This window comes from Marmota marmota, unplaced genomic scaffold, assembly GCF_001458135.2.
Source record: "Marmota marmota marmota unplaced genomic scaffold, marMar, whole genome shotgun sequence".
In the NCBI taxonomy this organism is placed as follows: domain Eukaryota; kingdom Metazoa; phylum Chordata; class Mammalia; order Rodentia; family Sciuridae; genus Marmota; species Marmota marmota.
The window spans coordinates 2130167-2142170 of NW_026000185.1; the positions used below are offsets into that span (position 1 = coordinate 2130167).

Consider the following 12004-nt stretch of genomic DNA (forward strand, 5'->3'; position numbering starts at 1 on the left):
GGCGGGGGAGCCGCCCTGGCGCCGTGCGATTGGCGGCATCTGGGGGAGGAGGGACCGCGGCGCGCGCTCGCTGGTGTTTTTGCGCCGGAGGGTGGTGGGGGGACGACTAGACGGAGGAGAAAAACTTCATCCGCGAGTACAGGCCCCCTCTCCACCGCGGCGCTGGCCACCCAGGTGCGCAGGTCGGAGATGCAACATTAATTTGTAAATTTAAAAAAAGCAAAGTTCTGGGCCCACAGCTTTTGGGGGGTTGGAGTGGGTGTGTGTCCTGGGTGAAGTGAAGGGCAGCCCGCTCCGCCCCAGGCCGGGCCTCGGTTCTTAGAGGTGGAGGTGTCTCATTGCAAAACAGGAGGCCTCTCGAATCCTGGTCTGCCGATTGGGGATAGAACTTCTCCTAGCAAAAATGGGTGCGTAGGAATAAAAGGGCTAGCCCAGGCCGGAGAAACGCTAGGTCCACTCTCCCGCTGTTTTGATATTTCCCAAGTCTCTTTTGATGTCTCATCTTGCCCTTCTAATATGATGGCCAAGCCGAAGCCAGATGGTGGTTGTAAAAATAATAGCTTCAAATTCAACCCTCCTGCTTAAAATTGTCCTTTGATGTCCCCATTGTCATTTACCATAAGCTACCAACTTTTCAAGAGGCTTCCTGTGATTTACCCCCACTGCCTCTACAGCTTCCCTCGCTCTGGGCCTTTGCCCCTCTGGAGCCCTCGGCCTGGACTCTGCACCCATTAAAAGATCTTTTCAGACCCGGCTCAGCAGGTCCATCTCTGGGCCATCAGCTCCTGGGGCTGCCTGAATGCCAGTGGATTCTCCATGCTGACCCATGTGTCCCTTGTCAGCAGCACTGGCCTGGTGGCCCCTCACGGGAGTAGATGCTTGGGATCAGATGAGCTGAGTTAGGCCTTGGTCCTTGGGTCCTGCAGTGGAGGTGAGGGGGAGGGGGACAGCCTGTTTGTCCTGCTGAGTGGCAGACTGAGGGCATTTGGTTTACGTCCCACACACAGGGGCAGGAATGGGAGGGAAGGCTCTTCAGCTCAACCGCGCCTCACAGCTGCACCTTGCCAGCGCATTGATGTTGACTGGACACGGTCATCGCACCGTCCACACATCCGCACCCCAGGATGCTGCATCATTCCAGTGGACAGTTGGGGAAACTGAGGCAGGGTTGCTTGCCAGAGGTTGCAGCGGTGTGGAAGAGCAGATCGAGGAAAGGATCAAACAGGAAGGAGTAGATGGGGACAGACCTGCAGGGCAGGGTTCTGTGCATGATGGATCCGCTGTCCCTGGAGGCCTCCTGGTTGAGTGCCTTGTGGGGCAGTGGGTAACTCTGTCTCCTGGATGGTCAAGGCTTTTGGGGTGCTCATGGGGGGTCAGGAGGCTGGTGATGCTGGAGGGGCTGCCTTGGCGTCCTGAAAAGCTCCTCTTCAGGCTTCTGGCCTCTTCACAGTCAGTGTCAGCAGGGAGTGGGGGGGCTGGGCGCGGGCTGCAGCTGAGGAGGCCCGCCCACCCCTGCTGTCCCTGTGCCTCCCCTGTCTCCACCCTCACCAGACCCCTGCTCAACAATGGAGCCGAGTGTGGCTGAGCCCTGCTGCTGCGTCAACCTCTGGCTCATTCTCGGCCTTGCTTCCAGGGACCCCTCTGTCCCAGGTCAGCTGACCCCCGCCCGGGTGCTCTAGGCCAGTTCTGCCAGCCCTGGCTCAGTGGGGCTGACTGTGCCATCATTCTAGAGGCTGGCCCCAGTCCTGCGGTTTCGCTGGGCAAGAGAATCACCCCATGGACCAGTGCCACTCGCTCCCTGGGAGTCCCTTAGACATGCAGACTGGGGGTGGGGACGGGGAATATACCTCCTCTAGAGGGGTTCTCTACTCAGCACCTCAGACGCCACCGTCACCTGAGAATCAGAATCTGCATTTGAACCCACTGAAGAGTGCACAGCCCTGACTTAGCCCCCTGTGCCTGGGTCCTCATCTGGGAAACATGGCTGGTGGCAGTGCCTCCCTGTTGGGTTCATGTGAAGATTAATCTAGGTCGTGTATGTAGGTGTCCCCTGGAGCCCACACGGGCCAGAGGGCAGCGGCCTTGGGTGAGTAACAGCACAGCCCTCTGCCCCCACAGCGGGCCCTGCAGCCTGCCCTGCCCGCTTCCCAGTGTGGCTTTGTGTCCACCCCACCTGCCAGGGTGTCCACACCATGGGCTGTGAGGTGGCTGGCAGGGTACCCAGCTCTGGCCTTCCCAGCCAGAGACCCATGGAAGGTTCCGATGCCTGCCTTTTGTGAGGCAGGCGGGGAGAGGTCAGCTTTGCCCAGGAGTGGACGTCTGACCTGAGCCAAGCTCCAGTCCACTCCTGCGTCATCTGCTTCAGGGAAGGGTCTGAGGCAGCAAGAAGGGCGCCTGGTGACCTGAACGCCGGGTGGCTGTTGGAGTGGCTGATGGCCCCTCCAGCTCCCTCCTGGGATGAGCACCTGGTCCTTGGCTCCAGAGGCTCCTCCTGCGGGCGGCTGGTGGGCCTCCAGGCCAGGGCAGGAGCAGGACCTGCAGGCGGTTAACAGGGCTCTGCATGGTCGGGCCTTCAGCTCCAGGTGTGGGTGTGGGCCAGGTGAGGGTCAGGCAGGCCGCAGCCCAGTGCCAGTACCCGTCTGAAATCCCAGAACCTTCCAAGAGGAGCTGTAGGGATTATGGAAAATTCCCAGGCTATTTTAGGCTGAGGCCCCCTCTGCCTCTGATTCTCAGGGTAAAAGCCCAGCTGACAAACCCCTCCCTGGGGACAGTCAGGGTGGGGAGGGCTTCCTGCCCACCAGTCTGCGGGGCCCTTGACACTCATCAGAACTGAAGGGCATGCGGCCAGCTGCTCACCTCGCCCACTGCGCCCCCCTGGGGCAGGTAGCAGGCTGTGTCCTGGGCTGTTTCTAGCTCAGTGGTGGCTCAGAGGCCCGTGACTGCAGAGGAGGAGGTTGGGGTATCCACGGTCCCCTGGTGCCCTGCAGAGCCCCGCTGCTGGAGGCCAGGAGCCATCCAGTCTGCGTGCATGCGTGTGGGTGCCCGTGTGCAGACACCCTACACATGGGCGCACCCCCCTGTACTTGTGCAGATGTACACTCACACAAGCACATGCAGACACCCCCCACGCGTGCACGCACACCAGCACGTGTGCACACAGCCCAGCAGTCGTGACCTGCCATGGCCATGACATTTGGTCCAAGTTTGTTGCAGGCAGGGGCCCCCCTCAGGCCCTGAGCCTGCTGCAGCCTGAGCTTCAGCCTCATCCCCTGCTGCTGCGGGGACTGGGAGGGGGCGTGGCTGGTCGTGGAGGTCAGCCCTGCCTTGTGCTCCGGGCTCCAAGGCCACCCTTGGTGTTGCGGGGAGCAGCTGGCAGCAGGAAGCCACCCATGCTGGTGGGTGGGGCTAGGGCAGTCGCACGCCCACCTGGGGGTGCTCCTGGGTGACTAGCTGGCTGCACAGCCCCTATACAGACGGACTCTGACCCAGCTGTCCCCACAGGGAGGCCGTCCATGTGCTCCCCCTGCCCGCCCTGTTCCGGCTGTCCCAGGTGGCTCCTGAGAGGCTGGCTGGTGGAGGCTGGAGCTCCTGGGCCTTCCCATCCCTCGCACTCCGGGTGCCTTAGGGTTAGGGTGATGCAGGACTTAGCACGTGCCCAGGGCCCTGAGAAGCCAGGAGTGGGGGGCGAGCCCCTGTGTGGTCCCCACATAGCTCCCCTGAGGAACATGGGTTTCCAGTGGCATCTCAGGGGGACTGGATGCATTTGGCTCCAGCTGCCTTTTTGTGGTGCTGGGGATTGGACCCAGGTTGTCCTGCCTGCGGGGACAGTTGTACCACTGAGGTGTGCCCCCAGCCCTGCGGGGCACATTTGGGAAGTGAGAGGGCTGAGGTGGAGAAAGAAGGGGCTCCCTTGTTTGGGGCCTGTTTGGTCAATCCAGGGAGCATGGTGTGGGCATGTGTGGACAGAGGGGCTGCCCTCCCCACCCACTTTCACCCAGCATCCCTCCCCAGAGCCTTCCTGCTGGCCTTGGTCACATGGGGTCACATGAACCTGGGGCCTTTCTTCCTCCTCCTTCAGGGGGCTAAGTGGCTCTCAGCTCCAGGCCCAGCAGGCCCCCCAGGCAGGCGCACCCCCTCTCTGCCCATCGCATTCTGTCCCCTCTGCCTGCCTGTGTGCGGCCTTTCAGCAGTCGGTGACAACCTGTTGATGGCTTTATTCACCTGTTTGTTCTCAGGCTCCAGGTTCAGCCCTGTGTCTCCAGTGTCCTGAACAAGGCCTGGCACGGGCATCTATTTGTTGAGCGACTTTATGATGGCCGTTACAGCTGACCGTTGCTGCTTACTCGTTCTGGGAAGATTTGTGCCCCACGTTGAGCACACATTTTTTTGTTCCAACTTCATGATGATGGTGTGAATTCAGGACTGTTGTAATTTGCATTTACCAGACACAGAAACAGAGGTCGAGAGAGGTTAAGTAACTTGCTCAAGATCACACAGACGGCAGGTGATAGAATTTGAAGTCAGGTGGGCCTCGATTCTAAAAGACGGGGGGAGGCTTTGCTTTGTAGGGTGGAGGGCAGCTCCCCACCTTACACTGGAGCCACCGGGTCATTGTGGTCCCACTTGCTGTCCCAGGAGGCCCGAGGGGGTCCTCCCGTCCCCTCCCCTCCCTCCCAGAACTCCAGTCGTGGGAACATTCTAGGACTCTGTGACCTGTACTGCTGGCTCATGCCGGAGCCCTGACCTCCAGCCCAGCAGCGGGCCTGTCCGAGGTGGGGGCTCCCTGGACGCGTGGTCCTGCTTGGCTGCGGCTGCAGCGGAGAAGGGTCAGGAGGTAGCTATGTCACTCCCTGAAGAAGGCCAGCCGGCCCCCTCCTCTCCCAGCCCCGCAGAACTGAGGGGAGTGTGGGAGTGTCGGGAGGCTGTCTCCTTTGGAAGTGGAACCTCCCTTTCCCCCGAGGACGGAGGCCTGGGTCTTAGGTGGCCTGGGCATGGGGGCCTAGAGTCACCACGGGCAGTGGTGATTGGGGTCTGGGCGTCAGAGCTTCCTGCCACAAGTAGCTGGAAACTTTGGTTCCCAGGCGGAGAGGTGGGATGCTCCAGATGGTTCGTATCTTAATGAAGCCCACCCGGGTTGCTTCAGTCCACCTGCCCGTGGACTCGAGGGGACTTTTGAGCTCAGGCCTGCCCCGGGCTACCTGGCAGTGTCTTCCTCTGCTCCTGAGCAGGTGTGAGTGAGGCCCATCGCTGCCCCTTCTCCAGTGTGGAAGGGACTTGACCCAGGGCCCCTGACCTGGGGTCGTGGCTCTTTTCCTTGGCCCTGAGCCGAGGCTGGCTGGAGCCGGCACCTCCACGTCCCGTCCCGGGTTTTGGGCACAGAGCCGGGTCCCACTTACCACCAAGTTGCTAACCGCCAGGGTGCAGCTGTGGAGTGGCCTCCTGCTGGGCCACCCGGGTGCTGCTTCCTGGGGAGGCAGGCGGCATGGCGGGACTGCCTCGCAGGCTGGTGGCTGGGCCAGCGCAGCGTGCTCTGAGTCCCTGGATCTGCCCAAGGGCCTGGTGGACACTGCCTTTGGAGCTCTCCGGAGGTCTCTGGGTGAGCCTGCCGGGCCTCCCTTCTCTGGGTGCAGGCTGGGGCAGCCCCTCGGGGCCGTGTGCTGGGGTTTGAGCACTCTGCTCCTTGGCCTCCTGAAGTGGACCTGTTTGCCCTTTCCCCGCAGCCCTGGCACACAGTAGGGCGCCAGGAGTGTCTGTCAGGGGGAGTGGCCTCACTGGCGGAGGGTTCCTGGCCTTCCTCCCCTTCACGGCACTTGCCAAATGTCCCAAGTAGGCCCAGGTCTGTGCCGTGAAGGGGAGGGAGGCGGGACAAAGGGGACCAAGGCTGCCTTTGTCACTGTCCTCGTCTTGGGGGTGATCGGTGACAGAGGGAGGCCTGCGGCCACGTAAGAGCCCTGAGCAGCCACCTGGCCCACTGGGGTGGCACGGTGATAGTCAGGGGGGCCGATTCGAGTCTCGGACGGCCCCCTCAGATGTGGAGAGGAGGATGTGTTCGGCCCCACCTCCAAGGTCTGACCCCTGAGAGCTCCCTGTCTCTCTCCAGGTCAGCAATGTCATCTGAGCCTCCCCCGCCGCCACAGCCCCCCACGCATCAGGCTTCGATCGGGCTGCTGGACACCTCTGGGGCCCGAGATCGGTCACCATCTCCTCTGAGAGGCAACGTGGTCCCCAGCCCGCTGCCCACTCGCCGGACAAGGACCTTCTCGGCGTGAGTCTCGTGCTGGCTGGGGACACTTCCTGAGATGGCGCTCTTGCCCAGGGCCAGAGGTCCACTGTCCAGCCACAGTTGGGCCTCCGAAACCCCTGGGGAGTCTTGGGAAGGGGGTAAGGGCTGGTGGTGAGGACCTTCTGTCCGAGCTCTGAGGACACTGCTCTGTCCATGAGAAGGGCCACAAGCGGGGTGGGAAATCCTGGGGCGTCAAGGTCATTGCAGTCAGCTGCACAGGGGCACAGCGCCTGGTGGCCACAGGGCTGCAGGAGACCCACACAGCGCTTGGCAGGTGCAGGTTGCAGGCCCCGTGAGTGCAGCCTGCTCTGTAATTATGCACAACCTGTGTGACTGTACATGGCGGCTCCTTGGGCACAGCTGTGGGCAGGGCTGGGATGAGCTGGGTGTGTCCCAGGAGAGTGGGTGGCTGTCCGGGGGCTGAGGGGGCCTCTTGCACCTCCTTCTCCCATCAGGACGGTGCGGGCTTCGCAGGGCCCTGTCTACAAAGGAGTCTGCAAGTGCTTCTGCCGGTCCAAGGGCCACGGCTTCATCACCCCCGCTGATGGTGGCCCCGACATCTTCCTGCACATCTCCGAGTGAGTCAGCAGCAGGTCTGGGCAGCCCTGGGCTGGGCCAGGTGGGGCACTGGGTGTGAGGACATGTGGCCAGGCGTGTGGAACTCTGCCCGTGACCAGCTCTGACTGTCCCTGTGTGTATGTTGGTGGGGCCGTGAGACAGATTGAAGGCAGCTGCGTGTGTGTGTGTGTGTGTGTGTGTGTCACAGCGACTGGGTACGCCTGTGAACAGTGCATTGGCTTTTGTGAGCGTCTCCCCGGCCATGGTGCCCAGGGTGGACGGGTGTGTGGGGCTCTGGAGCTGCTGGGTGCGCCTGAGCGCCCAGCGAAGCCGGTCCGTTGGGGGCACCCCTGGGAGGCAGCTTCCTGCCTGGTTCAGGGGAAGTGGCCCGGTGAGCCGGGGGGCTCCAGGAAGGAAGTTAGGGGCTGGACCCTTTCTCCTGCCACTTGCTCATTGACGTCCTTCCTTCCTGAGTGTCTGGAAGCCCTTGGGGAGCCCAGGGCGGCCCCACGTCCTCAGGGCTGGGAGTGCCCCGCAGCCCATCCCCACAGCTGGCCCTGCAGCCTTGGGATGTGCCGGGACTCTTAACTGCACTCCTGGCCTAAGCACTTCCCAACCCCCCCATTTTTTTTTTTTCAATTTTGGGGCTGGAGCCGAGAGAGGGAACTGGGGGCCACTCCACACAGCAGACCTGGAAGGCGTGGGGCCCTGCCAGGTGCTGTGGTGGGCGCCTAGGATCCCTCTGACTTGGGAGGCTGAGGCAGGAGGATCCCTTAGCAATGCAGTGAGACCCTGTCTCAAAATAAAAAACACATGGTGGGTGGGCATGGTGATGCACGCCCATAATCCCACTGGCTCGGGAGACTGAGGAAGGAGGATCGCAAGTTCAAAGCCAGCCTCTGCAAAAAGCAAGGCATTAAGCAACTCAGGGAGACCCTGTCTGTAAATAAAACACTAAATAGGGTTGTGGATATGGCTCAGTGGTTAAGTGCCTCTGAGTTCAATCACCAGTACCTAAAAAATAAAAAAAAAAACAAAGTGCTGAGAATGTGGCTCAGTGGCTGAGCGCCCTGGACTCAATCCTTAGTACCACACAAAAACAAAATCAAACCAAAAATAGGCCAGGTGTGGTCGTTCACGCCTGTAATCCCAGCAGCTGGGGAGGCAGAGGCAGGAGGATCACAAGTTCAAAGCCAGCCTCAGCAATTTAGCAAGGTGCTAAGCAACTCAGTGAGACCCTGACTCTAATAAAATACAAAATAGGGTTGGGATGTGGCTCAGTGGTCAAGTGCCCCGGGTTCAATCCCCGGCACCCCTCAAAACAAACAAAAGTAACTGGGCCCCTGTTGTCTGTTGCTAGGGAGCATCAGCCCTGCCCCTTACAGCATGCCTGCATGACAGGGGTATTAAAGGGCCCTCTGCAGCGCAGACAGGAGGGGACTGCTGAAGCATTGCACTGTGTACGTGGGTGTGCAACTCTGTTTACAGGCTGCCTCTTTTCAGAAAGAATGTCTCGTGGTTTACAAAAAAGTTAGGAAGACATGGGTTTGGGGGCACCCAGGAACGCCGGAGAAGCCGTGCCATCTGGATTTACTGCAAGACCTGGGCTGCGGCTTTATTCCTGAGCTTCCTGGTGGCCAAATCAAACACAGAAAGCACTTGGACTCTCTAATAAAGCAGCCCAGTTCTGGGGGAGCTGGCTGGCCCTGGCATTCAGGGTCTGAAGGGGATTTTCCTCCTGGGGTCTCCTTGAGCAGCAGCAGGATACCAGCCTTGCCATGAGACGGTGACTCGTGTCCTCGAGACAAGAGGGGGACCTTTCTGGGGATGGTCACAAGGGAGAGAAGCCCTCCTGGGACTAGCTTGAGGGGTCACAGGGACTTTCTGGAAGGCTCTCTGAGTGTCTGGGAGTCCAGCAGAGGCTCGGCTGGGAGCCCTGGGAAGGGGCTGGTGGGTCGGGGCTCCTTGGCCAAGACCTGAGGCTGGGCACAGGGTGGAAGGGCTCACAGGGGTCCCTGGGGAAGGGGGCCTCTGACAGTGGGGTGCTGAGGTCTTGGGGGGCGTGGCGCGGGCTCTCCTTGGCGGGGCTCTGACTGCCTGCTCTCCTCCTGCTCCCGCAGCGTGGAAGGGGAGTACGTTCCCGTGGAAGGCGACGAGGTTACCTATAAGATGTGTTCCATCCCGCCCAAGAACGAGAAGCTGCAGGCCGTGGAGGTGGTCATCACCCACCTGGCACCGGGCACCAAGCACGAGACCTGGTCTGGGCACGTCGTCAGCTCCTAGGGGACCCAGAAGCACCCCTTCTCCTGAGCATGTGGGAGACTTTGTGGGGAGCAGGAGTCAGGGCCACACTGGAGATGATCTACCGCACGAGACAGGGCTTCTGGGGGGACACAGTCCCTTCTGAGTGTCTCTGGAGGAAGGGGTGGGGGCAGGCCCGGGCGCCCCCGGCCATCAGCAGCTTCCTTCCGTCAGCAAGCTGTCACCTCGTGGAAAGCATTAAAGGCATTTAGAAAGGAGAGGCGCCTGCTGGTGGCTGAGCCAGGGTCCCACTCAGCCTGGCGGGTGGGTCCAGGGTCACTGTCCCCCAGCTGCCCAGAGGAGCAGGCTCCGCCACAGAGCCTTTCCCCCTTCTGGTGGGGCTGGAAATCCCTGGATTGGGCAGGGGGTGCAGCTCCGAGGTAGAGCGATCGGCTGGAGCGCACCGGGTTCTGGGCGCCATCCCCAGCCCCGCCGCCCCCAGGTCCCCAGCTCTGGCCCACAAGAGGTGACGCGCCACTTCCCCAGGGTGAGTTCCACCCAGTGCCCGTCATGTCCTCTGGGGAGCAGGCCAGTGCAGTCTTCTGACTCCTGGTTTGGTTGGTTCTAGGGAAGCTGTTTCAGGGTGGGGCCCTGGGTTGGAGGGATTTTTGCTGTTTGGTGCCCTGGCAGCGGGACAGGTGGCACTGCTGCCAGTCTGAGGAAGACCGTCCCTGGGAGCCTGGACCCCAGGGCTTGGCAGCCTGGGCTCGGGCTGAACTTTGCCTTCTTTTAGAGTCTGGTCTTCACCTTCTAGTCAAGCAGTCCCCATTGCAGCCGTTTCCCAGCCTGTCATTATGGGGATGATTGGAGGGGCTGATGGGGGTGGAAGATGCCTTCGAGAGGGGAGGGTCTTTATTTAAAAACAGAACTTTTCCTGGGCAGGCATGGTGACCACGCCTGTAATCCTAGTGACTCAGGAGGCCAAGGCAGGAGGATTAGAAGTGTGAGGCCAGCCTGGGTAACTTAGTGAGGCCCTGTCTCAAAATAAAAAATAAAAGGGTTGGGGAGGTGGCTCAGTTGTAGAGCACTCTGGGTTCCTTCCCCAGTATGAGAAAACAACAACTCCAAAACAGAACTTCCCCCAGGTCCATCCAGAGAGTGGAGAGCTTGCTTCCTGACGGCCTGGGAAAGTCAGAAGTTACAGGTGGAAATGCACATAGTTAAGAGGTGCTTAGGGACGGTCTTCACCAGCTGAGGTTGCCCACCGGGCCTGCCCCGTTTCTGCTGATATGGCACCTTGGGTAGGGACTTCCAGTAAACGCACCCTTAGGACTTTCTTTCAGTACTTTGGTTTGGCTCTGGTTGTGATTTGAAAGTAGAAGCAGTTGAGTAAGACCTTTGGAAGTCCACGGCCTCTGTGTAGTCGGGTGTTTGCTTGTTGGTGCCGGACTGAGGGGCCCAGGACCCCACTGCAGAAGAGAGGGAAGACCAGTCCATGTGGGAAGCAGCCAGGACTTCATCACAGGCCTTAAATCTGGACTGGGGGTTACATTTTGACTCTTCCAGCCGAAGAATGCTTCCTTTGAGAGGGGATGGAGGGCTAGAACTATTTGCTGGTGACCAGTGGAGTTTTTTTTTTTTTTTTAAAAAGGCAGGTAAGCCCAGCACAGTGGCGTGCACCTGAGATCCCAGCCACTTTGGAGGCTGAGGCAGGAGGATCAGCAAGTTCGAGGCCAGTCTGGGCAACTTAGCAAGACCCTGTTTCAAAATAAAAAATTAAAAGAAAAAGCTGGAACTGTGGCTTGGTGGTAGAGTACCCTGGGTTCAATTCCCAGTACTGCAGAAAGGCAAAGGTGGTGTTGATCAGGTGTGTGCTGTGACATGCATGTGGCTCCATCCCTGTTAGGGTGACCTCCTTTGTTGCTTGCTGTGCCCTTGTAGGGTCCTTCCACTCTTGCCTGTCCTCTGCTGGGTAGAGGGGCTTTTTCCCTCCAAGTCTTGGCTTGTTTTCCAGGTTGCTCCCCTGGGTTGTCTGTTGGGCGCAGACCAGGTTTCCAAAGCCACTTGCTTCCTCTCAAGCGACTCTGACTCTGCCCTCAGCTTGGTGGCCAGCTGGGACTTGGTGTCCTCCCACGTGCTGGCGCCCAGCGGCGTTGCCCACAGTAGCCTGGGAGCTGCTTTCTGCTGTCAGTGGACTTTGGATTCTCTCGCTTGGCAGAACCCTTTGTAAACGGTGCTTCCTGTGTGACCACATTGTTCAGTTGATGAGCATTCTAGAACCGAGGGATATTAGAGCTGAAAGTGACCCCTCTCCACTCAGACACAGAGTCTCAATTTGCAGATGGGGAGGGACGCAGCTGGGAATAGAATGCAGAATTCCCAAGAAGGGATCTTGCCTCCCTAAAGCCTGCTGGTGCGAGGCGGTGTACACCGGGTCTGGCGCATGGAAGCCCAGGGTCAGGGTGGCTTCCCTGCAGAGGCTGGAACCCTGCCCCCCCTGCAGTCGGTTCTGTGGAAAATGGAGCTCCCTGTTTCTCTGATCCTCATTCTCCTGTGCGGGAGAGCTGTGCTGTAGATGTGGCCTCATGAGGGCACAACACATGTCGTTGGCTTGGTTGGCGGTGGATAAAGCTCTGTGGCCGTGTTTTGGGGTTGTGTGAGCGGGAGGGAGCTCTCATTCTCAGTGTCCCCCTGCGGACAAGAGAATGGTCTCAGGGTTCCTGCTGCGGACACCTGATGGGGCTTGAAGTTCTCCAGATGCCAGCGGGGGGGCTGGGAACAGATGAGGCCAGCCTCATCTTGGAGGCCGGGGCTCAGGAGAGAGTGCTAGAATAGATCTTCTAAGTCTTGGTGGTCACATTGGTGGAGAGCAGCAGGTCACTTGTGGGACAGTTGTGGGGAGGCAGCCAGATTCAGAGGGTG

General features: G+C 60.0%; 1 protein-coding gene across 5 annotated transcripts in view; it reads left to right on the plus strand.

Annotated features, from left to right (window-relative positions):
• Carhsp1 (calcium regulated heat stable protein 1) overlaps positions 1-9360 on the plus strand; it is a 10694-nt gene extending 1334 nt beyond the window's left edge. The window contains exons 1-4 of one of the 5 annotated variants that reach the window (XM_015490734.2): positions 47-182; positions 6101-6265; positions 6739-6861; positions 8962-9360. In XM_015490734.2, the coding sequence (XP_015346220.1) occupies positions 6108-6265; positions 6739-6861; positions 8962-9124 (444 nt within the window). In that variant the 5' untranslated portion in view covers positions 47-182; positions 6101-6107 and the 3' untranslated portion in view covers positions 9125-9360. Of the gene's footprint in view, positions 1-46; positions 183-1545; positions 1651-4297; positions 4525-6100; positions 6266-6738; positions 6862-8961 lie in introns of those variants that run through there. The other 4 variants (XM_048789188.1, XM_048789187.1, XM_048789189.1 and 1 more) reach the window with 4 other exon arrangements.
• The last annotated feature ends 2644 nt before the right edge of the window (positions 9361-12004 follow it).